This window comes from Periophthalmus magnuspinnatus, chromosome 5 (genome assembly GCF_009829125.3).
Source record: "Periophthalmus magnuspinnatus isolate fPerMag1 chromosome 5, fPerMag1.2.pri, whole genome shotgun sequence".
NCBI lineage: Eukaryota > Metazoa > Chordata > Actinopteri > Gobiiformes > Gobiidae > Periophthalmus > Periophthalmus magnuspinnatus.
Window position 1 is genome coordinate 17,815,499 of NC_047130.1, and position 27,212 is coordinate 17,842,710.

The 27,212-nt window shown below is 38.9% G+C and overlaps 2 protein-coding genes across 2 annotated transcripts in view; both read right to left on the reverse strand.

Annotated features, from left to right (window-relative positions):
• The window catches only part of LOC117371666 (arf-GAP with GTPase, ANK repeat and PH domain-containing protein 1-like), a 54,836-nt gene extending 54,129 nt beyond the window's left edge, over positions 1-707 (reverse strand). The window contains exon 1 of the mRNA XM_055221852.1: positions 661-707. The gene's annotated coding sequence lies outside the window, so the exon portion shown is untranslated. The remainder of the gene's footprint in view (positions 1-660) is intronic.
• A 1,373-nt stretch (positions 708-2,080) lies between these two features.
• Positions 2,081-26,899, reverse strand: cdk4 (cyclin-dependent kinase 4). Its single transcript, XM_033966927.2, has 8 exons — positions 26,666-26,899; positions 15,529-15,765; positions 12,174-12,309; positions 10,992-11,159; positions 9,308-9,417; positions 7,287-7,337; positions 7,050-7,185; positions 2,081-5,954 (listed from the first exon to the last, which is right to left on the reverse strand). Exons 2-8 carry the CDS (start codon positions 15,744-15,746, stop codon positions 5,853-5,855), a joined length of 921 nt encoding a protein of 306 aa, XP_033822818.1. The 5' UTR covers positions 15,747-15,765; positions 26,666-26,899; the 3' UTR covers positions 2,081-5,852.
• Positions 26,900-27,212: the final 313 nt, after the last annotated feature.

Genomic DNA, 27,212 nt, shown 5'->3' on the forward strand with positions numbered 1-27,212 from the left:
TGGAACAGAGTGTTTTCAGAGAGTTGGAGAGACAAACCCAGCCTAAATACGCAGGGTTTGTGTGTTAAACATGTGTGAATGAAACAAAAAACACGACTCCAGGTCTGTTTTTGATGAGGAAACATTATAACATAGAGCAATACGGGCCCTTTAAGCCGTTTAAGCTCTTTTGGGTCAGTTGTTAGGGGATTTGAATCAGATACAGTCTACCTGTCACCAAAACGCAACCAGTTCTTCTTCTGATATAAACAAAGCACTTGTTGACAGCCTATAGTTCCTAAATATTGTCCAGCACCAATTAGGCACCAACATTCCTATGCTGCAAAATGCTAATTAGCAGAATCCCCCCCAAAACCCAGCTGCCCCAGAGGAGAGTCTAGACTAATTTTAATGCCTCAACTGAAACTCCCTCTGTGCACAGCTCGTTACTCATTCACTCACTATATCCAATTTTCTATTAGCTTTCAAATTCATTGGACTTAATTGGTCTGCTCTCCTCCTATCTGACATAGGCTGTGGATGTAAGGAGCTTTCTGAGTCTCTAAATCAGGCAGGAATTATGCAACGACTAGTACATTCAGTTCATTCATATGTAGGGAACCCTGGAATGAAAAAACCAAGGCTATTTTTCATGCGCAACGATATTTGGCCAATACGCACCTTCGTTTTTGCCTCAGAATGTTCATAGCTCATATCAGTTGTACATTTAAATCAGGATTAATTCAGCCAGCCATCAGGTGTCTATAAATAATGAAAAATACAACTGGAACAGCCGCAAAATATGAAAAATTAGGTGTTGGAAATGGCGCAAAAATATCCAAATTGAAATCCGTCACTTGTCACGAAGCGTCTGGCAGCTGGAGCCCCCCGTTTGACAATGTCATGCATACAATTACGCACAGGCCTTCGTGAGGGAGTGAGGCTGAGTGACAAACGCCGAAAAGAAAGAATCATCTGTTGTATTTCCACTGGGAGGGGAAAAATCGAAAGAAAACAAGCTTAAGTAGCCGATTATCGCGATGCGCATCCCCCGGATCGGTCGCGCTCTTCCCGGTCACTGCATCCTCATCCTCCCGAGAGCCTCCATCCAATTAGCAAGTCAATACAAGGTGTCTGAGAGCGCGGAGAGAAGCCTGACCAGCCCGCTCGACACTGCCCTCCTCGCGTTTTGGCTCCGCGTATCTCCGAGTCGTGCGTCCGTGGCTAATGCGCCGCTAGCACGCTCCTCTCGGGGATGCAGAGGCGGCGCTTAAACCGTGGTGGTCCCAGGCATCTCACGGTCAGATTTGTATCGGAGGAACAATAAAAAACGAGCTGGATGCAGAGAGAGAGAGAGAGAAAGGGAGAGGGAGAGGAAGGAGAGATGGATGATGCTATTGCGCGCGGATCCTGGCTAAACCTGACCGTGCATCTGACCATAAGCGCCAGTGGATTTTCTCTCTCCTCCTTCTCTCCTCTTTCTTTTTTTCCCCCCAGAACAATTTATGGGCTTCCTCTCTTCAGCCTCCCTCAGCCTCGTCCCTCACAGCGCGCACAGGATGCACACGAGGCAGAAATCCGGACATTTAAACAAATTGTGTTGTGATAAAATATGACATGTTTCAATCAATGTGAAACGCATGGAAAAGTAGAGAAGACGGGAGCATACAGTTTTGCATTGGTAAAAGAGTTGGTTTTCTGGGGTACAGCTGTAGAATCTATGCATACAGGTTATATAAAAAAAATATATATATGAAAGAAAATGAAAAAAAAAAAAAAAAAGGTTTTCTTTGTGTCAGATAAAATTTGGGAATATATTTTTGCTATTTATTACACATTTATTTTTACACAGCCTGAGATACTTTTCAAAGATTGGGTTTAAATCAAAATTGTGCAAAGCTTATGCAATATTTGGCTTCATACAACATTGAAATAAAGCCACATGGACTCAATCAGTCCCATGCCTGGATAAAACAAAGAAATCTGTGGTCAAAAAGGGCAACTGGCATAAAGCAGGTCTAATCAATATTCAGATCATTCAAATAACTAATAATTCAGTCTAAAAATTAATACAAAAATACAACTTTTTTTTTTTTTTTGCATTTTATTGTTAGTACTAAAATAAAGACATTTTCACATGTTTAAATTCAGGTGATTTCACAGAATTTGGTCGCAGTTGCATGTATTGGACTACAGTTAGTGAACATAATTACAGTTTTGTGTCTTTTGGCAGTGACGGCTGTTTGTTTTACATGATTTTGGCAGTATATCAACAACATACACGTGAACATCAAGACAAGGAAACAGTGGAGAGCTCAAGTCATTTCAGTTCAAAGCTAAACATGTTATAATAGACACGGATCAGCCATTACATTATGACCATCTGCAGGACCAAACCAGGTCTAACCGAGGACTAAACCAGGTCAAATGAAGGACAAAACCAGGTCTAAAAAAAAAAAAAAAAGGCACTAAACCAAGACTCACCAAAGACTAAACCAGGACTAACTAAGGACCAAACCAGGGCTAACATAGGACTAAATCAGGTTTAACCAAGGACCAATCCAAGGACTGTAACCATTTCCAATCTCTACTATTTTTGAGGGGTGTAATTGACAGGTTGATCCACCAATCAGTGAAGCGTATGGTCTGTTTGTGTCAAAACAAACATGGCGGCTTACAGGACTGAGAAATGGCATGGGAATATCTAGAATCAACAATCGACACATTAAATCAGGGCTAAAAGAAGTTATGGATTTTGTTCTGACTGATACAATTTCCACGTCTAACCCACGTCTAACCCACGTCTAACCCACGTCTAACCCACGTCTAACCCACGTCTAACCCACGTCTAACCCACGTCTAACCCACGACTATAAGATCTGGACTTTTGGAAATGCTCTGATCCAGTCATCTAGCCCTCAGTTTGGTCACTGGTCTTTCAAATACTTACGCTTCCAACTTTGAAATCACAATGTTCAAGTGATGCCCAATTCGCCCCCCAGTGGTCATAATCATAATACTAATAATGGCTGATCAGTGCATATTTTTCTTCGAACTCTGAAATACACTGAGTCTTGCATTAACTTGTGCCTGGCTACATCAAGAAGATTTCAATAGATGGTCTGCGTTACTTAAGGCCGTGTGGGGAGATATGAGGTTTCACTGTGCGTTCATTTCAGCTTTTTTTGCTTTTAAAACGTGTGATTTTTGTGCTGCAGATTCATGATGTCAAGGTTCAAGTTAGATCATTAAAAACTATTAAAAATAAGATCGAGCAGCTATTTTTGAGGGGTCACTATGGCGACTGCGTTCTGCTTTTTTACTGGCTAAAAACACTAAAAATAAAAAAAAAGGCAGTACAACGTTAAGAGATCAGTCTAGATGAATGCTCGGTAACTTCAGAGTGATATGGCACAGATTGGGTCAGAATAGGCAAGTTTTCATGGTAAAATAATATAAAAACTGTACTGTATTCCACTGAACTACTTTTTCTTGGCACCTAGTCCCAAGAGTCAATTTGGTCCACTTTCTAAAAACAGACAGTGTAGTCTCTGCCTAGTTTGGCCCACAGACAATGCTCATAGGTACAAATGAAAACAAAACGAAAACAAAATGAAATACAGTCTATGGGGATATCTTAACCCAACTAGGAATGGTTAAATACAGATATGATCGGGCGATATGAGATTAGGCCTGTTGTGACTAATAAATAATGCTTAAAATCCAGCCCACAAATTGTAGTTAAGATGTAATATCATCCAAGAATCAACTGTTCACTTCCTGTCCAGAAATCAGCACCCCACATATCGGCTCTCATCGATATCAGAAAGGCATTTTTGTAGAGTTTTGCATATTCGATCCGTCAACCTTAAAACATCCAAAATTGATACTTTGCAGCTGATGTCATCAACATTCCCTGGGGGGTGGAGCTAACTCGGGGCACTGCTCTGTCTGAAGCTCTATAAGACTTTAATCTGAGCTTTGTTTTACCTCAATCTGACCATAAAAAACTGGAGCTACACCTAAACAGGACCATGAACGCTCGTATTGATCACAGGCTCCTGAAAATGTGTTTAAATCCATTCTGTATTTTTTCCATGAGTTTCAGACTATACAAAAACGTTTTTTGGCAGTGTTCAGTAATGTGAGTTTTGCGTCACCATGGTAACTGCTGAATATTCCGTCAGATGTCACTGCAAAGTATCAATAGGCTGCTCGTCCAGGTTGGTAATCCTGACCGGGATCCTGTCTCCGGGTGCAGCGCTGCGGTCACCCACTGCTCCTAACATTTAACCCAGGCAGCATTTGTCAACTTCAGTGTACAAGCTTTTCCACAGCATCACGGCGACTGAGCAATCTCGCCTCACTGCAAGAAGGTTTCAGGTTCAACTCTTCTGTGTGGAGTTTGCATGTTCTCCTAGTGTTTAGGTGGTTTCCTTCAAGCATACAGGTTTCCTAGACTTGCCAGCAACATGAATTCTCACGTTTTTTTGTGAGTTTACAAACTGTTGAGAACCCATTTTAAACAGCTCCACATGGATCGGAGCAGTCACAGAGCAGCACTTTGGTTTGGGCGGAAGTCAGCGCCGAACGAACCAAAACAAGGTGACGCTGACAGACTGTTTTGTTTCTGAAAAATGCACAAAGTTCTTCCCTCTGCACATTTGTGGACTGGTCGCACACATGTTTTTCTCCCAATTGGATTTCACTAAAGTTTGATTTTTGGGCTTGTTCCGCTGTTGAGACATTTCGACCAATCAACTTGATGCTTTGTTTGAACGCTGTGAACGCTGGTTCTGATGGCTTTAAGAGAGCCGTCCTAGATTCAATATGTAGAACTCTATTCAGAGAGTTACACATATCAGTCAGGTTACCCATCAACCCAAATCATTGCCCGTGTCCCAATTCACCGGCTGCACACTCCGTCGGCTGCATTTGAAGGGCACTTGCGTCACTTCCGGCGCTACAAGGCCCCATTTCATGCACCTCATGATTGCAACCGACAAATATGCTCTGCTCTTCCATGGAGATCAGCCGTGAACAAATGGTACATCCAAGCAGACTTCGTGCCCTTCTGTGTCCCATCATGCACCACTCCACATCACTTCTATGGGAGAAAATGGAGTCCGCGGCCGCTACAAAATACACTTTTACAAGTAACTACTGGTTTACCTCACCTACAACACTGTTACATGAAACTGTTAAAATCTGAATAAAAAGCAGGCGTCACGGTTGCTAGGCGAGGCAACGTTGGCGAAGTAACAAGCGCATAGACAGCCTTTGCGGTCCACAGAGCATTCTTCGTAGGCCGGGCTCTTCGAAGGGTGCAGTCGTTGAATTGGGACGTGGCTATAGACAACAGATAAAATCCTCCAGCTCAGGTAGTTCTGACCAATCCCAGCTCTTGATCAGGAGATGGGTCCCTGCTCCTGACAGGTTGCCCCAGCTTCACTGATCAATGGAGAGGTCAAATGCACAAGACCAATAATATCCTAAGAAAGTGTATCTTAACCTCAACAGGAGACTGCAGCCAACCTTAATCTACATGTACAACTCTCATTTCGGAGTGCTATCTAATATAAAAACAATGAGGCTGCCCTGATAATAAATTGACCCAAAGTTTACCATATCACTCAATGGAAGAGTGTCAACCATTCAAAACCATTGCGGGCCATAACAGTGAGTTGGAAATTCAAATACATCTCTACATTTGGTCCTTGATGTTTCTTGAATAATAAAACTCTAATAATAAAAAAAAAACAAAAAAACAACAACATTAACAATCTAAGCATGTTTAAAGGCACTGGACTAACAACGCAGCCGACTCCTGTGGTGCGTTCAAAGACTGGCTCCTACGCGATGCATTCAGGTGCTCATTTTGTCGTTTCCGTCGCAGTCTCCTCGTCCTTGAAATACTGGTGCTCGAGTGCGTTCACGGCTGATATTCGCTCGAACGGGTCAAAAGTCAACATTTTCTGTGGGAATAGAAAAATATATATCAAATAGAGTTATAAACGGAGTCAAGCCTGGGCAGTGTGAGAAAATGGAAATTCTTCAACAGCTTTGAATATAGAAATTATGACCTGATCTCACCTTTTGTTAGACAGAACATTGCAGTCTATTATGTAATTAAAGAGAAATAAAACCAAGGTCTCAGTATATACTTTGTTTTGAATTGAGATTAAATCAAAAGAACTGGCGGATTTACTGTGGGAAAAATATAATGTTTTTCAGTTAAATTTATATGTATGTATTTATATGCATTTGTAGGTTTGATTCACTGTGCAAAACCAATACCAGAATCACATGTAACTTAGACTTTTTCACAAAGAGATGTATTTTTGAAACTCAGGCCACAGGGTAATGAAGTGAATCATTCAAAAAGTTGTATTTGAGGCAGGTTTGACTGAGCCTCCACACCTTTAATAAATCTTTGTCATGATCACAGATTTGTTCCAAAAATGCCGTAAAAGTTAACAGACCAGCCCTCAGACCAACGGAAATTGGTCTGAGGGCTGCATTTGGCCCCCCGCACCATCGCTTGAACACCACTGGCATAAGAGGGCATTATGTGCAAGATTAAATACAATCAAATAAAAAAAACACTATGTGATCTGCAGTTATAATTTGATTAATGTCATACAAAAACAACAAAATATTCCAGATTCAGTGGGGTCTCATAAAACCTGCAAACCCTGTGTTATGTTACACTTTCTCATGGATATAGCTGATCTGCTTGTTTCAGTGGAGATATTACTACTTTGCCTGGAATGTTCCACAGTAAGGTGACAAGGAAGTGACACCACAGGGCAGCAATAGTAGTATTTTTTTAGCACTAAATCTCAAATTATTATGTTTTGAACGTTATGTAAAACCCGCAAAACCTTAGAGGATAGTAAATGAAAAATAAAAAATTAAATGCTGAAAAAAAAAAAAATTATAATAATAATGCAATAAAAACAATTGAAAAAGCAAGAGAGAAGTTTAATGTTATACTGTGAAACATTTCAGGCAACTAAACAGGTTTCTTCACCAGAACATTTCCACAGTGCGTCTCTAGTAAGTCTTACTAGTAATAGCTGGACACCCTGTGAGTCGATCTCCGGGACGACTTCGGTGATCGGCCGAGGAGGAACCGGGCGAAAGGTTTTCCTGGAGAGCGTGACGTTAGAAGGCCACTCCTCCTCTGAAGGCAGCCCAATCACACTGAGGCAGGTCGGAAAGGAAGGAACACAATTAGTACATCTACTTTTAGTACAGCTGCTTTTACATCAAGTTATATAGAATAAAAAAAATGTTTCACTCACTCAAAAATCTTGCTGAGCTGGTCCACTTCTGAATCTCCACAAAACAAAGGCCTTGAAAAACAATACAACCGTTTTTAGAGATTTGTACTCAGTAACTTGGCCATTAAATTGAACTTTAAGAGTGTCATTATCACATTATACTTTGGACCCGAGTACTTTTTGTACTTCACGATCTATAGCAGCTCCAAAACAGGACTGAGCCAGTTCTGAAATGGGTCTAACACGGGTCTAAATTAGGACTACAGCATGACTTGAGAATAGTTCTAAAGTAGGGCTAACCCAAAAAAAGACAACAAAATAGAATATAATACAAGAACTTGCAGAGGACCTTGCATACTGTGTCACAAGAAACACAGTTAAACCCAACCTGAAGTAAAAAAAAACAAAACAACAACTTTATCTATGTATATCTATCTACTATGTTTCCATGTGGGATCAAATTCATCCATCTCTTTGGAGACAGGCAGGTGTCACGATCAGGCCTGCCCCCCCACAGTGAGAATGAATGTCTTGCATTTATTCCATCATGGATGTTTCTGTTGCTTCAAAAAGCCTTGATAAAACAGATTATTCTAATGCCGTACTGTGTGAACCTTACAAGCAAAGTAATGAGTCGAACGTTGCCACCTGCTTGTTTCTATGGAAACAAGCAGGTGGCAGACCCTCAATCAGAAAAGCAATGCAATGTCTGCAATGTATTTTAAAATATTGTTAATTTTTATAGTTAAAACCATCAAAATGTGCATGTTATTTCACATTTTGTTCCTGTTACATCAGTATCCAACACCTCTGACTTTGGCTCTGCTTTGCGTTCACATTTCTATTATGTTTTATAAGACACCATTAAAATGTCCATGCAGAAACTGACTGCTCTGTCGTTTGATTCATGCAGTGACACAGTTGAGCCACTAGAGGGAGCCACTGTGTGGGCAGGAGATTGAGATTTGAAGCATTAGGTTTGACATTACCTCAAAAAAAACTCATAATAAGTTTATCAGGGCTCGGGGCAAACAGACTTGCTTCACACTAATTGGGTGTTGAGGGATTGAATAAGGCTTTTGAGCTGCACAAACTCACAAAACAATCATTTATAAAAGATTGTGGTTTGATTATGTGGATTCAAAATTAAAAGTGCTTCACATTGAGCTCAGAAATACAAGAAATAGTGTTGGTTTGGCCTGTGTGAAGTAGACTGCGTGTGGGTGGGTAGAGACAGTCACCAAAGTTTGCGTTACTTAAAAAGATAAGGTCTGTACTCTGTTGTCATTTTATATTTTATTTACATATCCCTAGATAAGTTCTGATCATATATAAATGGACATAGCTAACCTGCTAGCCACCACGTTCCAAATAGGAAGTGATCATGAGCGCACTTCGGGTTCCATTGACTCTGGCTCCAATTCACTTTCTATTGAAAAACTGTCTCCTCTCTGTAACTACTGCTGTCAGACTTGTTATTTTGATCTTAAAATGTTGCCGTTTTTATTTCACTATTGTGTCTGTAAATCAAGATATGAACATTAATAACAGACAAATCAGACGCCTTCTTTCCCCGAGGTAGCTCCAGGTGGCATTAGCAACAGGTTTGATTGACAACGTTGCTAAGCACTGCCAACTGTTGTAATGTTGCTTAAAAAGGGAGGATATACAGAAATTTAAAAAACAAACAACAAAAAAAGAAATCCCATTTATTCAAGTACAGGTTCAATTATATGCTTTCTGACTGAGGCTCTCCACAGATCTGACCAGTAATTTTGACTGGTTGCCCCTCTACCTCAATGGAGATAAGCAAGTTTAATGTGGAAAATTCTAGGCAAAGGAATTCCATCTCCAGAAAAGTTCCATAGTGCAAGATGACTGTAGACTTTCTTTTTAAACCAGCACAAACTTAAAATACAAACTTTTATACTTTTATAATGCTCAGATGATTATTAATAGCTGATGTCACGGCTCAATCAAGTATAATAAATGTAAATGAGTCAGTTATATTTTATTATTCATTTGTGTTCTCCTAGACTCACTTTCTCCTGAACATCTCGGCGAAGATGCAGCCGGTGCTCCAGACGTCGACGGGAGAGGCGTAACTGGACTGGAGCAGGACCTCAGGGGGGCGGTACCACAAAGTCACCACCTGAGAAACACAAAACGGGAAGAGCGTTTAAGTACGCCATAAACCTGTCTGAGAAAAGATTCTGTAGATTTCTGTAAATAATTCCTAATTCAATAGGTCCACGAGCTACAACTGGATGTAATTTCAAATGGGGGGCATCGGTAAACATAACTAGAAGATTTACAGTTTTTGAAGGAAATATCCAAACCGAAGATCCATAAATGTTGATGAAATGTTCTGCACCAACAAATTTCAGAAACATTTTAGGCTTAAGTGTGGAGCAGAGGCATATGTGATCAACAAATTTAAAGCCATCATCGAGGAAAAGGGATATAATATATGAAGGTTTGAACTTTGACAGAGTTTAAACAAGAGAAATGTGAGAAAATGTTAATGCCTGTGTGAGAAAAGAGTATAAAGTGTGTGTTGAGGGGTTTTACAGCCACACAACATATATACTAATTGTAAAAAATAAAGCTGACTACTTCGCGGATTTCGCCTTTTGCGGGTTATTTTTTAGAACGTAACACCCGTGATAAATGAGGGACCACTGTATTATACAAAACTGACTGTTGTATGCTTTAAGTCATGTTACAATGTTGTTACTTCCTCAAAAACATACCCGGAGTTAAGTTTCGTTTTCATTTCACATATTTCCAAAGCTCAAAATGCTCTGTTCCACCTTCTGCTGTCATCTAGTGGTTGTTTTTAAGTTAACAGCTCCTTTTACCTTTAAATTCAGCAGAGACTGTCACTATAAGGGCTGAAAAAATCCAAAAGATTCTCATGAAGGTGTATGGATTTTAAAAACACAGTGGAGCACTTCCTGTATCACCACATGACATCGCAAGGTGGAACAGAATGTTTTCTGTTTGAGAAAAGAACTCTATGCAGGTTTGTGTGTTAAACGTGAATGAAACAAAACACAACTACAGGTCTGTTTGTGATGAGGAAACATAACATAAATTAGAAAATAGCGTAATATGGGCTCTTTAATCTTAAGGCTTACGGTAACATTTTGTCTGTCTGTGATGAAAGATTTGTGATTGTGGAGAAGTGGCTCAAAATGGTGGGTTGTAGATTATCAATCTGTGCCAAACATGTGACCAACAGTAAATAAAAGCGCTCCTCAGAGTAACAGCAGAAGAAAACACTGATAGCATATAGCACTAGTTTTATCTAACCGGTGCAACTTCTGTGACGTACCTCCACTGAGCCTGATATTTGCTTGAACAAACTTTAGTTGTGTTTTTTGTGAGTACTTTTTCTTTGCAAATGTGGGGAGATTTGGGGTATTTTTGCTGTTAATACAAAAAGATTAGCACACTAGAGGGGTGAAGAAGTCCCTTTTATGGCTAATTATTGGTTCATTCTGCTGTTTATTTGCTGCAGCTCATGTTTTTTAATGAAACCGCTAAATGAGATTGAACATTTTTACATAAAGTAGTTTCAAAATTATCGTTTAACGTAATATTTCTCTGTAGCGATGTATCGAGCTTCAAAATGTGTTATCGTGACAGGTCTAGCGGTCTCATGTCTTAGTATCTGATGTTCGTGAATCTTATAAGATGAAAAAAAAATGTTGGTCTCTTTACCACTGGAGTGAGGGCCATGTGGCAGCTGTAGATCCGAGCCAGTCCAAAGTCGGCCAGTTTGATCTGCCCTTGACTCGTGACCAGGATGTTCTCAGGCTTCAGGTCTCGGTGGATCACACAGTTTGAGTGAAGGAAAACCAGACCACACAACAGCTGCTTCATCATGTCCTGAGCAAAACAGCACAACATGGACATGAAAACAACAACATATAAACATGAGGAGGTTTAGAGAGAGGGCAAGTGCAGGGGGGGAATCGGACGGAGATTATGACTGCTATGCCTGGAATATTACGCTGTATAACATTAAACCTGACATTTATCTGGACCACGTTTTGTGCACCTGGTAGGGCTGTGCGATGGTGAACTCATCTCTGTCATATTCGGTCATTTTGGTGATTGTCCTATCGTGATTCACTCTTTCCATTTAATGCAGTTCAGCTCTATGATCAAACAGACTTTTCCCCACCCACTCCTCCTATTGGTCAAACTCTGCCATGCTCTTACTGAGTGACAAGTGGATTTAACAAATGAGAGTGGGATTTTCTGAAGAAGCAGATGAGTTTAGTTACCATATGCCACAGACTACAAGTCGCTCTGAAGTATAAGTCGCACCAGCCAAAAAATGCATAATAATGAAAGAAAAAAACCTAAGTCGCACTGGACTATAAGTCACGTTTTTTGGGGAAATTTATTTTACAAAATCCGAGACCAAGAACAGACATGTTATCTTTAAATGCAAATTATGAAAAAAAAAAAGTGACACTTATAGTCTGGAAAATACAGTAAGTCTTCAAGGCAATATATAGATATTAAGTGTACATGGTTTGTGATAAAATTGAAAAGGTGATCTGACAAGACAATAGTGATATTTTTGACATATTGCCCAACCTTTCACTATGTTGTGGGGTTTAAGTCGATTCATTTCTGTAAAGCCCAAAATCACAACAGTAGTTACCTCTTAGGGCTGAACGTGAGAATTGATTAAACTGGCAGAAAGTTAGAAAATCAACAGTGAAACAGAAACAGACAAGAAAATTAATACATTTAAAATCAAAAGACAATAGATAATACAATACAAGGCAACTGATTTTAAACAACAATCTTGAAATCAGTGGCCTCTGATTCAAGTCTGAGTCTCGCCATCCCCACCGTTTAGACCTGAGTGTTGTGTTGGCAACTTACTTTAATGCATTCTTGGGACAGTCCAGCAGGGGGCGCTTTCTCCAGGTATGTTTTCAGATCTTGGTCGACGTGTTCAAACACTAAAGTGACTTTAGTCTCTTGGTCTGATCTCTGGGTCGCACAAACATCCATTAACCTGAAATAAAAGTAAGAGTTAATGGCCCAGTACCAGATTTCAGTCCATGAGACAGAAGCATGTTTTGGTTTGAACTGTAAGCCCCGCCCACTTCCTTTCCCTGTGATATTGCACCGTGACACAAACAACTGTCTGGGATAGTCTAACGCCGTCATTTCAAAAAATGGTTTTCATGGCCAAAACGGTTTGGATTGTTTAGAATTCAGAAGAACTAATGGCCCATCAGCTCTGTCAGTATTTGAGCCAATTTTGATTATAACCCCCCAAATAATCTAATTTAAGATTGCTGCAAACTCACCCTCACCTTTAAGAGAGCTGTAGTCATATTTAGTGCACTTAAGTGTTAAAACAAAGCTTTGTGTACATTTTTAGGCAGCGGGTCAGCCAAAACAAAGTTTCGGCCTATCGGCTGGAGATTTAAGCCCGATACTAGAGACGGCTCTTTTGTTGGTTCCGAATCTTTTGGATCAGTTCAAAAGACTGGCTCTTTTTATACTTAAATATATGACAGAAGCCAATCTGAGAACTCATTTAACTACAAACTAATCACAAAGAGAAAAAAAAGTTCAAACTTAGAGTGGGAATGCATTTACCCTTTGAAATGATGAAATTCTTAATCAAACGTTCAACTAAAGCAATAATGATTCAAAACTAACTTATTAAGATGCCAAATACGTTTTTCTGTTCACAAGGTCTCACTCGTGTTGCTTACACCGCATCTGAGCTGATTCTTGTGCTGGTTCCACTTTAATCAGTGTAAAATGCATAAAAATTGGGAAGAAAAGGCTTTGGTTCTTGGTTGTCACATCACAGATACATTACAAGGTCCCAATATCGGTCAATCTCTAGTTGTTTCCTTATAGTTCTCCAACATATGCTACTATTTGTGTTCTGCCCACTCTTACTAACGCACCATGACAGACAATCAAGTGTCTGGGATAGTGTCCGGCAGTTGGTTTCCCATGATTCTTAGAGAACAATGAGCCTGATTGGACGAAAAAGATGACCCTGACTCATAGTCTGTATATATAAATGGACATAGCTAACGTGCTAGCCCCTGCGATCAAAACAGGAAGTGATCATGGGCGCGCTTCCGGCTCCAATCATTTTGTATTGAGAGACTTTGGTCCCTCTCTCTGTAACTGCTGCTGTCAGACTCATCATTTTGGTCTTAAAATGTTTGTATTAATCCACGCTACAAGATTCTGGTCTTTTTATTTTATGATTGTGTCTGTAAATCATGATATGAACATTAAGAACAGACAAATCAGGCGTCTTGTCTTTCCAAGCTCACTGAAACCATGCAGCAGGTTTGATTGACAGTATTGCTAAGCGCCTGCTCCCTGCTAAACCAACGGTGCTGTTGAAGGAGTTACCTTCAACAGCCTCGCTCTGGATTGGCTCTTTGGTTGCTATGATACTCGTGGTCGGAATTCCAAATGTGGAACACTGCTCTAAATTGGACGCTATAACTGCTCTAGCGTCGATGAGCTTCATTTGACTGGAGCCGAACGCTGTGGGTGACGTCACACTCACTTAGTCCACTTCTTTATACAGTCTATGCTATGTAAAATGAACAGATTATGCTTTGGCAGCTTTTCCAATATAAAGCATGACGTAAAGAGCATTTATCTTCCAAGAATAAATTGAAAAAGCAAAACAAACACGTTCCGGCCCTTTAAATAAGACACTGGCCTTGTTCTATAAAAATACATTAGTGTTATTCAAATGGAGTCCATATAGCTCTGTAAATACACTCATCTGTGCTGCAGTCTGTAGGTTTATGTGAACCGCAAACATTAAAATGCGCAAAGAACTAATCTTCAGAATATACATTTTATATTAAGCTGCAGCTGATACAATAAAATGCGTTTAATCAACTCTATGATATCGTTTTATCATGTTTTTATTGTGCCGTTTAAACAAAGACCAGTCTAGTGTCATAGCTCTATGGATTATTATGGATGATGTCAAGCCTCAAATTGGGATTTCTAACGTCTAACAACAATCATTAGCTCAGCCAGTAGAAGGTTTGACTGGTTCAATGCCCAGTACTTTTTGTGCTCTTTGGCAAGACACTTCCCCAGCCTGGTCTGTGTCGTGATAATGCATATATCGACTCATCATTCTATAGATGAAAACTGCAACAATATTTTTTGGCATCAGTATTAATCGCGTGTACTTTTTCTTTGCACTACTGGGACATTTTTGGTTATTTTTTGGCTATATGATCAGATTTAAACCATAAAACGTTGCATTAATAACTTGTATGACTCATTACAGACGCAAACTAAGAACTAAAGTGTTTCAATCTGTTTATTTACTGCAGATCATGATCTTTTTAAGAATATTGTAGATTTAGAATAGCTTTTGTGGTTTAAATCTGCTCTTGGGTTTTTGTGTCAGTGGCATAAATTAGTTTCAATATGATCGCTTATCATCTATATTTACTTCAGTACTTCTGTGCTTTTCTCTAAACTGGATTTAATGAAAGCACTTCCCCTCTGATCGTTCTTCGAAACAAAATCGACTGTATATCTGCTAAAAAAAAAGCAGAAGACGTTGGTTGGTGTCGCCATGTTTGCAGACTGTTTTCACCTTGACAAGACACTACCTCCAACTTGCTTATGTATGAATGTGGTGTGAGTGAGCGTTAGCAGTGATTGGAGGGGCGAATGGCACAGATTGGCAGCAACGGTTCAGTCTACCTCAGGGCAGCTGCGACTACAGAGGTTTGTTACCACTACACAAGAGTGACTGAATAATCCAATGTAAATGGGTTGAGTATCTTGAGAGGCGATGTACACATCTAAAAAAGGCATAGTTATGAATATTATAGACTATTACTTATTATTACTATAGAATATTGATAGATAAATGTGTTTCTCAAACTGTGGTGTGCGTACGACTGGTGGGACACGAGGTCTTTCAGGTAGTACTTGACCAGCTCTTCAGTTTGTGGTTTGCCTAATTTTGAGTTCATTTTATCCAGTTTTTTTGTCCTACTTATAGCTTCTTGTTTAGGACTACAGTGGGAATTATATAGTCCACCTTTAGTCCTAGATTAGACCTGGAACAGTCCTGTTATAGACCTGGTTTAGATCTGGTGGTACTCGGAAAGCCAAATCTTTTCTTAGGTGGTACTTTGAGACTCTCTGATATATAATACATAAATAAAAGTATTACCCTCTAAAGACGTGTGTTTGAAATGACATTCACCTGACGACATTGGGATGGTCGAACTGCTCTAATCTCCGCAGCAGAGCCACCTCCCTCACGGTGCTGATGGGGAGCCCATTCTGGTCGGTCTGGACTCTGACACTTTTCAGAGCCACGAACTGTCCGCTCTCCGTGTTCCGCGCCTTATACACCGTCCCATAAGCCCCGCCCCCGATCTCTGCCACAGGCTCGTAGTGGATACTGGAGGTTTGGGCCATGACTGGAGCAGACTAAAGCCTGGAGACAGAGACAAGTTGAGATATAAACAGGAATTGAAAACAGCAATGTAAATGTATGACACTCCAAAGAATGTGTGGTCATGGTCACATTTCTATAGCACTTTTTCGCTTTCAAGGCACTCAAAGCACTTTACATCAAGGAACCACTCACCCTTTCAAGGCAAGGCAAGTTTATTTGTACAGCACAATTCATACACAAGGTAATTCAAAGTGCTTTACAGAATAAGACATTAAAATCACACAAATCAAAACATAAATAAATCACAAATAACCATCTTAGAATTAACATTAAAGGAGAAAAGTGCAGAATAAAAACCTTTCAGTCATATGCACAGCTAACCAGAACCGTTTGAGCCTGGATTTAAACATTGTCAAAGTAGATGCCTGTCTCACATCTTCAAGAAAACTGTTCCAGGTGTTAACTGCACAAAACTGAAATGCCGGTAGTCCTGGTGTAGTCCTGGTGTAGTCCTGGTGTAGTCCTGGTGTAGTCCTGGTGTAGTCCTGGTGTAGTCCTGGTGTAGTCCTGGTGTAGTCCTGGTGTAGTCCTGGTGTAGTCCTGGTGTAGTCCTGGTGTAGTCCTGGTGTAGTCCTGGTGTAGTCCTCGTGTAGTCCTCGTGTAGTCCTCGTGTAGTCCTCGTGTAGTCCTCGTGTAGTCCTCGTGTAGTCCTCGTGTAGTCCTCGTGTAGTCCTCGTGTAGTCCTCGTGTAGTCCTCGTGTAGTCCTCGTGTAGTCCTCGTGTAGTCCTCGTGTAGTCCTCGTGTAGTCCTGACTCTGGGCACCAGCAGGAGGCCAGTAAATTAAGTCCTCACATATACCAGTGTACACAGACACTGAGTGCGAGGTGGGTGAACTGTCTTGCCCAAGGACAGCAGTCATCTGTGGGAGCTGGAATCGCACCGACAACCTATGGATCAGTGGCTCTGGAACAGCCAACCTTCAGATCAGCACACAAGCACTCTACTGAGCTACTGTCACTCAATTATTGAGTTCAGTAAAATACCTAATGACAACAATGTATTTTATTTTAAAGGCACCTTTCTGGGCAGTCAAGGACCATTTTAAAACAATTACAACCTGTCCCAAGTTTTAAACATGAGTTAGGACTGGATGGGTTTAAAACGTGCAGTCAGTGTTTGGTCATGGAGCCAAATTCAATCATCTCAAATATCATAAAATGCTAAATTATGATGTTCCTTCTCACAATAATGTTAACACTAGGGACGCATCAATATAACTCTGGTATTGAAGGTACAAATTAGCTACTTAACACAAAAATAAAACAAGACAAAACTGATCCAAATGTGTTAAGGAATTAAATGCTGTTTTCAGTCTCTGCACTGGTATCAGCTCATCTCAGTAATGACAGATACTAAAAAAACAAAATATCAAGACTGGTAATGGAACTGAAAAAGTTGCAAACGGTGAGTCCCCAAGTAACACTACAGAATTTGCTAAATGAATCTAAACCGCATGCAAATTTTCCTTGCAAAATAAATGGCTTTAGTTACTTTTTAAAAGGTCCCACATAATGCAAAACTGACTCTTGTGAGCTTTTAGCCATGTTATACTGTTGTTACCTCATCAAAAACAGACCTGGAGTTGTGTTTTGTTTCATTCACACATGTTTGAATAACTTTAATATTAATCCATCTACATCTCCAAACCTCAAAACGCTCCGTTTCACCTTGTGATGTCATGAAGTGGTAGTTTTCAATTTAACAGCTGCTATTTACCTTTAGTTCAGTAGAGATTGGCAATTCCAAGGCTGAAATGATCCAAATGATTCTAGTGATGGTGTCTGGAGTTTAAAAACACAGTGGAGTACTTCCTGCATCTCCACATGATGACATCACAAGGTGGAACAGAGTGTTCTGTTTGAGAGAAGAGCTCAGTTTAAATATGCAGAGTTTATGTGTTAAACATGTGTGAATGAAACAAAACACAACTCCACGTCTGTTTTTAATGAGGAAACAACATTCTAGCATGGATCAGGATCAGGAAATGTGGTAATATGGGATCTTTAATCTAAACAGTACGCAAATTTCCCCTTGCAAAATAATGGATAATAGAAGAAGTAATTGGTTTAGTTACTCCTTATTTAAAGCTGATAAATGCACACAAATGGTGCAAACACCAACACAATCATTTCATCTACACTTTATTTGCATTTTAGTTTAAATAAAAACAATTGCTTTGAAAAATAGAGAAAAAATATAAATTGCAAACCATATCTGACACATGCCATGGAAAACCCAAATTGCTCTCATGAGGATACAGTAAAAACCAAGCAGACCTCAAGCTAACAATATCACACGCACACATTCCATCTTCCAATCCGAAATCACCAGCTCCAAAAAAAATCCCATATTTGTTTTAGTTCAAATTAGATGTCGCCATGGAGACTTAACATTGAGAAGACAAGCCTTTCGTCATGCAGCGAGTCCGGATCTGTGGTCATTACTGTCTATTCTGGTACGATTTCCTCTGCATGAATTAAATATTTGAGCGAGTTTGAACTGAAGTGACCCCTGCTCATTAAAGAGGATTCGCATGTGAGTGGAGGAAGGCTGTTAGGAAGAGCAGAGGGATGGAGTTTGGGAATCAGACGAAGCAGCAGAGCGAAAACTACAGCTGCATCAGTGACATGTAGGATTAGATGTCGACCGATATGGGGTTTTTCCATGGACGATGCTGATTGTTCAGAATCCAGGGCCGATATGTAGCGCCGATTTTCAGGCCTGTCATAACAAATTTAAAGGGCAATATCACTGGTTCACTGGCCTCCCCAGGACCCTGCTGCTCGGGTCCTGACTAGAACCAGGAAGTACTTCACACATGTGTCCTGTGCTAAGGTCTCTGCACTGACACCTGTGGCTCCGAGAATAGACTTTAAAGCAGCTCTGCCTCTGAACAAGTCTCTCCATGGACCAGCACCAAAGAACATATCCCACATGTTAGAGCCACATGAACCATCTCATACTCTGAGGACTGAACCGAGACTGAACCGGGACTGAACTGGGACTGAACATGGGGAATCAGGGTTTCAGCTTTGTGCAGCTAAAACCTGGACAGTCTTCCTGAAGATATGAGACAGGCCTCTATTTGACAATGTTTAAATTCAGGCTCAAAACAGTTCTTTTCATCTGTGCATGTGACTGAAAGGGTTTTATTTTGCACACTTTTAATGTTAATTTTATGATGATTATTTATGATTATTTCTGTTTTGATTTGTTGTATGGTAATTTCAATGTCTTTATTATTCTGTAGAGAACTTTGAATTACCTTGGGTATGAATTGCGCTACACAAATAAACTTTGCCTTGCCTACATCATTATAGATAAATATTACAATAAACGATAATATTGAAACTACTTTATGCCTCTGACACAAAGTAGGATAATCACAGTAAACACATTTTTAAATATTCTGTATCATTAAAAGGCCTGTGCTTTAACAAATAGCAGAATGAACCAATAATTAGCTGTAGAAGTGATCTAGACTTCCCCTACAGCTCAAATCTTACCATATTACTTAAAAATGAAAAAAAGTCTCCCTGTTTGTGCAATGTTTTAATTTAAAATTTTTCTTTAGACACAATATTGAGGCTCGAAACATATAGTCCCAGCTTCCATATATTGAATAAGTTAATATAGTGATTACTGTGACAGGCCTAACGATATGATCATTTTACCCATAAACATAATTTGAAATGAATACGAACATAAATACTGTCTATACATTTTTTCTTAAACATCCACAGCTCTGTTTTTACTGCTGTTCTAATTTTGTGAAAGCCATCATCACATTAAAGAGTTCAAATAAAGCTTATAGCTGCATAGGCCTGTCCTGATAATGACTATATCAACGTATATATGAAACCTGGAACAAAATGTTTTGGGCCTTAGTATTTACCCTGAGTGCTTTTCTTTGCAAAAGTAGAGAGATCTGGGGTATTTTTGTTAATACAGAAAAAATTGAGCTTTTATGGGGTGAATAAGTCTCTTTTAGTCCCTAATTATTGGCATGTTCTGCTGTTTATTTGTTACAGCTCATGTCTTTTAATGAAACAGTCAATTTAAAATGGTTTACTGGGATTTTCTTGCATTATTTAAATTTTAATCAGTGACAAACTAGTTTCAATATTATCGTTTATCACAATATTTCTCCATAAAGCCACATCGAGCTTCAAATTGTGTTATTGTGAAAGGCCTATTTATGCAGCAACGGGTGAGGCCCAGGCAGAAGAGTTAAGGCCAATAACTGATATGCAAAAATGTGCAAATATCAACCCACTAAATATGTCTATCTCTACATGAGATTTAGAGATACATGTTTTAGGTAAATATACTGGAGTAATTGGAACTTGGGCTGCAACTAACAATTATTTTTAGTCAACTAGCCAGCAAAATGTAAATGTAGATTTTCAAAACACATTTTTAACCAAATAAAAATTGTAAAAATTCTCATTCTTTATTTAGAAGTGTTTAGTCACCATATTTCAAGTAAAGTAGGCTCTCTTAAAGACATATCGTGCTTCTGTCTGCTATATTTAGTCTGTAACACCCGTGGATCATTATGTTAGAATTTGGAAATTTGAAATCGCAATATTGATTTAAAAAAAACAAAAAACAAAACTTAATTAGAACATGAATAATCTGGTTAGAAACATTTATAAATCTCCCCTACAATCTCCCCTAGTTGCACCAATCCATGCAGTTTTACATGTCCTTGAAATGTGTTCCATTTTTGTGAAGGAAAATTACCAAAAGGGTTTTTTTCCCCCATTTCATTTCTAGTGTGGACAGTTTTTAGACATAGACAATCATGAGATTAGCATTAAAAGTTCTCATATCAAAAGTTCAACAAACAAGTGAGATATTCAGACTCTCTGAAGTAGTCCTTTATAAACACATTTTATACAGTGTTGTTTTCTTCTGACTGAACAGTGATGGTTTTTAATTCATCTCCTGTTATGAAACGAAGATCTGAGAGAAAGAGTGAAGGTTTCAAAGTAGAGCCTGAAATCTGCGTTTTTATTATATTTGCATAATACAGGGCAGAAAGAAACGTTACTTGAATTTCTTTTCTGTAATTTAATGTGAAACAAGATTTGTTTCTATAATAAAAATGATCATTTTGATTTTAAACTATTGCATAATTAGACATTTAGATTTAGATATTTTATTTTTAAAAGGATACATTTTCTTCAATCCAAAACCAAATATATTTATAGGTGGTGACTCTTTCAATCAATGTACCATTTAATGTATAAAGATTCATAGCTTCCACACTAAAATGTTTTTTTTTCCCCATGAAAAAAATCATACCATATACATATAGTTTCATTTGAGGCCTTCTCTTAAATTGCAACCAATATAATTAATAAATATTGTAAAAAGTAGTAGGCCCAAAATTGAGCCTTGGGGCACTCCTTTGCTTAAAAGAAACACACACAGAAAAAAAAAAAAAAAATTAAACCCATTAGCTATTAATGCCTGCTATATGTAACACTGTTAGTCCAATATGCTTCAGACGCTTCAAGAGGATTTGATGAAAAATTGAAACAAAAACTTTAGTTAAATCAAACAGTGCTACATAATCTTGTTTGTTGTCGAGGGCTGTGTGTTGTCAGACTTTAAAGCACATTTAAATTGACCCAATTGGTAAGACTTCAAAATGGAGCATTTGTTTAAAGTAACTTGTTTTGCATCTACAATTTTTGAAAGACAAGACAATACAGAAATTATTAACATTTTTAGTTGTTCCCCATTTATGTAAAAGACAAAACTTCCACATTAGAAAACTGCAGTTCCCGTCACAATAAAGCACTGCAACTGTCGGCACCTCCTACATACGCCACCAATTAAGAAAATTAACCTGGAGAAAGAAGTTAATTTAATAATGCCACTGTCTTTGTTATAAAAAGATCTTTTCATATGTGTCTAATCTAGATAAAGATTATGATCATCAAAAAATGTTTGGGTTTTTTCCCCCCACTAGTCACAATTAATCAATTGTTGCAGCTTCAATTGGAACAAAAACTAAATTTCATTCATATAACTGGGCTGTTTGTACACAGTGGTAAACCTAAGGTCTGGCAATATTTAATTAATAGATTTTTGATTTAATATTGTTGATTTAATTTTATTTTTGCCTTATTAAAAACAATTGGAAATGCCTTGAATATTAATTTCCTGAACATAAACTATACAGACTTTAAATCACATCTATTTAACACAAAAATAGTCTTTACTTCTCCAAAATTTTAACTCTGCTCCAGCAATTGGCTGTGGATGTCTGCATGAAAAAGACTCAAGCTGACGACTAGAAATGACAGAATTCAAATTTGATAAACCACACAGCCTGAGAGAAACGTCCTGTTTGCATAGTTTAAATGTCAGTGCATTTATTACTATGAATTGTCACATTTAGACGACGCATGAAGCCGTATGTTTCTACTAATGACTGTTACTGAATAAAACAGGCCTAGTATAAAAAGGTGGAAGAGAGAGTTTCACTTTCAATAGCAATGGCCTCATTATCTTTTAATGAGTCTCGAGTGAAAATCGAAATATCAAAACTAAAAGTAAAACACAGCGTTGCCCCCTAATGGAAGCATCGTGTATGGAGACTGATAAAATGTCTAAGTAGCAGCAGAACTGTTATTGTAAATTAGTATCGCCCAGTACAGATATATCATATAAGCAGCTCTTGAGGTCAAAATATGTCCGCCATAAACTGTCTGCATCTAATTATAAAGTGTTTATCAGCAAATGCATGTTAGCATGCTAGTTGCTGTTAACTGTATACATTTTTCCCATGTAAGTGACTTCATAGTTGACATATTTTGACCTAAAGAGCTGCTCGTATGACATATTTGTATTGAGGCAAGACTGTCTGCATCTAATTATAAAGTGTTTATCAGGAAATGTGCGTTAGCATGCTAGTTGCTGTTAGCCTTACCATCACAGCACAACTCCAATCGTGCCTCTAAAAGTTGTAAAAAGCACTTGTAAACTCATCATGGTGAATAATTAAGATGCTCTGAATGCAAAAGGTAAGTGAGGAATAACTTTGAATGACTGCAAAACTGTATAAAATTAACTATTTCTATTACTGTTTTTCATGTTTTTAAAGACGGTAAAAATCAGGTACAGCGCCTTTAACAGTCAATGCTGTATTTATTTGCATTGGTAAATCACACAGTCATATTTTTATCTAACAACATTTTTCCATATATCATTTAAAAGAAATGACCCTCAATAATTATGCAAAGAAAACTATGATGCTAACAGAAACTAGCGAGCAGCTGTTTCTAAAGCTCCCGTCAGTCTTGAGTTGACTGGTTCCTGCTCCATCTGTGCTCTCAGCAAAATGGCCGCCGCGCAGTCTGACTTAGCTTCACTACATGCACAAATGTGGAGGTGGTTTCTGAGAAGCAGCCTCAAAATTACCTTTACAAAAAATACAGTAATTTCAGTCAGCTATGCAAAAATAATTACAGTCATGTTTTGGGAATTGTAAGTGTTAACTAGAGTAAAGCTGTCAAAGGCATCGCAACTCGGATACGAAACGATACTAAAGCCAATATCGAAACTAGATACAGTGGTCCCTCGTTTATCGCTGGGGTTACATTCTAAAAATAACCCGCAATAGGCGAAATCGGCAAAGTAGTAAGCTTTAATTTTTACATTTGTTATACATGTTTTGCAGCTGTAAAACCCCTCACCACACACGTTATACACTTTTCTCACACAGACACTAACATTTTCTCACATTTCTCTCTTGTTTAAACTCTCTCAAAGTTCAAATCTTCATAGGCGCCTTTGTCGGTGCAGAACGTTTCATCGACGTTGTGGGTTTTGTCGGGGAGAAAACTTGCAAACATACAGCACTTCAGAGTCACACTGCGATCCAACATTTATGTACTGTACAGGAGACACAGCATGGAGGAGACTGATGGACAATGGTCTACAGTCCCTCAGCCAATCAGGACGCAGAACACAATGCACGCTTATACACTGTAAAAAAGCATGAAAAACCGCACACACAAAAATCCGCGAAACATCGAGACCGCGAAAGATTAACCGCAATATAGCGAGGGACAACTGTATACAGACTCTAAAACACGTAAAGGCAGAGACATTATATTCACAAATAAAAAAGTACTTTTTGGAAAATCATAAATAGTTTGTTTTAATACTGTGTGTAGAAGGCATATTTCAACATTTAATTGGCTGATAATGAATTTGAAAAGTCTCAAAACACAAGAGAAATGATTGACGAAAATAACTGTTTCAGCTCTAATTTTCAGTTCTCATTAAAGAGGAGGTATTTGACTTCTATGGGGACATTACCTGTTAACTCAACACATTTAGATCATCATGTTTCCTTTTATAGTTTTAAAAATGCTATATTCACCTAAACCTGTTGTATTAAATGGATTTAAAACACGTGTTGTGCCATAACTTCATTAAAAGTTGTTCTAGTGGGTTTAGGTCATCGTTTGTGTTTCGCCGCACACATCGAGGACAAGACTTACGTGAGACGGCGCTGGGACAGGGACAGAGACATGAACGGGACATCGGTGTTACTTTGAATCACTTTAGCTCCACAGTTTGCGTTGCCATGTTGTCGTTAGCAACAGAGGAAAGCCAACGCGGCAACTACAGACACAACTTGTCGGAGTTAAAGGGCCAGCGTCTCTTTTATCGTAAATAGGCTGTATAATGCATTCGATTGACAAATAGGCCTTTGTATTTAAGTCTGAATCACTGCAGTATGGAATTAACTGAGCCTAGATAATTATTAAATATTAGTTTTATTGAATTCTGAACAAAAATAAATAATTAAAGATCTTTCAGATTTACATATTATTATTACAACAGGGAACTTAAAATGTGTAAAATAAAAATACTTTGTTTTTGAAAAAAAAAACCTCAAGGAAGAGGAAGGAGTTGTAGTGTATTGTTTTGTATAATGCTTTTGTATATTTAAGTAAAATTGCTGTGCAGGGACATGGGTGACACTGGCTTCGGAAAGAATCGTAATGCTAACTGTTAACCATAAGGAGCGTTTGAATAGGGCCCGAGAGAGATCGCTACATTACTCAAACATGCACGGATGACACAAAGACGAAGGAACAACATTATAACGCGGCAGAACGCTTCAAAAAGACGATTTTGCATAATCGACCCTCTATGACAATGAGATTTTAATACTGACAGGGAGTTTGCAGAGTAAGTAGAATTGGCAGTGTTGAAGTAATGAAAGTGTGAAACGGTTGAAATTGCGAGTGTGAAAGTTAAAACGCACGCAACAGACGGACACCAAATGTTATTGAAGCTAGCGCCTTGACAAAAATTATATTCTGGATTTAACCTTAAATGACAAATGGCAAGATTAAGCAGGACTGAACAGACTTTTGGAGGGTGGCTGCAAAATTAGACTATTGTTTTATATAATAGAAACATGGAGGAATAAAGCATGTTCATTTTTCAGATTGTCTTGGGATCTACACACAAAAAAAAAACCTAAAAAAAAAAAAAACACTGAATAATTAGGACTTAATTTGGTCAATTTTACTACCATATTTTCCGGAGTACAAGTCGCACCGGAGTACAAGTCGCACCAGCCAAAAAATGCATAATAATGAAAAAAAAACAAAAAAAACATATTTCACATATAAATCGCATCTGAGTGTAAGTCGCAACCCTGGCTAAACTATGAAAAAAAGTGCAATTTATTGTCCGGAAAATACGGTACTTGTTGATACTGACTGAAATTATAACCCTGCTCGTCTCCATGGAGATGTTATTGCTTTACCTGGAATGTCCCAAACTATAGCATTCCAATTTGGAGTTTTGAACACCTTGAAAAACCTGCATTTTTACCAAGATTGGGCTTGCAACTCCACAGACCTGACCTGCAACTTGGCCCAATTGCGTTACCAGCATTACCGGCATTTAATTACATTTTAATGCAATACTGTGGAACGTTCCCTCCAAACCCAAATTACCTAAAAGCAGCTTTAAGTAACCAATTTAAATGCACAAAATTAGTGACATGCAGCAGGTTAATTTTTATGTTTGACATGCATCAAATTTTGGAAATGTGCTTTTGTATATTTTGTTGCTAGACCAGTTGCATTATGGGTGTTACATTTGTAGAACTGCACCTTTATAGAGTCTATGCAAGTGAAGTGGCAAAGCTCTTTAACTGATGAACGCAAAAAATGCAAGGAATGTCGCAACTTTCTAATAAACCAAACCACTGCGCCCACTGTAAACATTTGGAGAACTGGATGCGCTCCGGTCGCTTGGGAAGCCTATAATTAACTTTCCAAGTGCGTAATTTGGTAATGCGGGTTACTTTCAGCTTGCAAAGTTTTGGACACCCCCCTGACGGCCTCACAGGAAGTACTACACGACCTCCCCGAAGCATCCTTAACTTCCTTCCACGGCCAAAGCTACAACAAACCCAGCACCAGAGCAACTTTACGCACAACTAAAGCGCCTTTACCATAACTAAAACCACTGAACGCATCCAAAAAAAAGTCCATCCGTGCACAGTAAAGACTCGTGTAGAGAAGTGGCAGGAGGGGGAAGCGTGGGCGGAACAGACAGGCCACACACAGATCCGAACGACACGTGGTCCTCCTCCATAGCGTCCTTTGTTAATTAAACTACAGCGAAAAGTGGATCAAGAACGGGCCACGCTTCCAAATCAACGCCAATGCGCATTTACGCGTCGAAAGAACGTGCATGGCCAGTCTGCGCCTCAAATGTGCGCAGTTTAAGGCGTTTATTTGCACATTGGACGAGTCTTTGCAACATTTTCACGGGTAATTAGTTTTTTGATGCGTGCTACATTGTTGATAGACCAGGGTTACTCACCTCGTGCGCTGCGTCTCGAGCAGGTGAGATTAAACTTCATGGAAGACGCATGCTTACGCCAGTGCCACGTAACGCTTTTAGGAAAGGAAACGTCTGTGTGGGAGCTACTTTTGGAGCCGAGGATTGACTATAAATGCGTAAATTTGGATGCAGCGAGTAGGTAGAAGCTCGCAGCGGTACTTTTCTCTGTGAGTTCGCAGTGTTTTGGGCTCGTCGCTTCCTGTTGCTCGTGGAGAGGGGCGGTGCTTAGGCCCACACTGTTATAGGCTCTGGATATTACATCTCAACGACACAGAACCAGCGGAATCAGCCTCATTTATGTAGTTTTTAAGGGGTTATTAGTGCATTTGTGTAAATAGTTTTGCGTAAAAGTTGAAGCATGAAAGACTGAGTGGAAGTGTGCAATCTGGCGCGAGCGTGAAGCGTAAATAGCACAAAACAAAAATAAATTAATTAAAATAAAAAAAAATATGAAGTGGATATGTTGCAGAAATGTGAGTAGAATGTATTTAATTTATTTAAGATTAATTCAAGAAGAAAGTTGGCT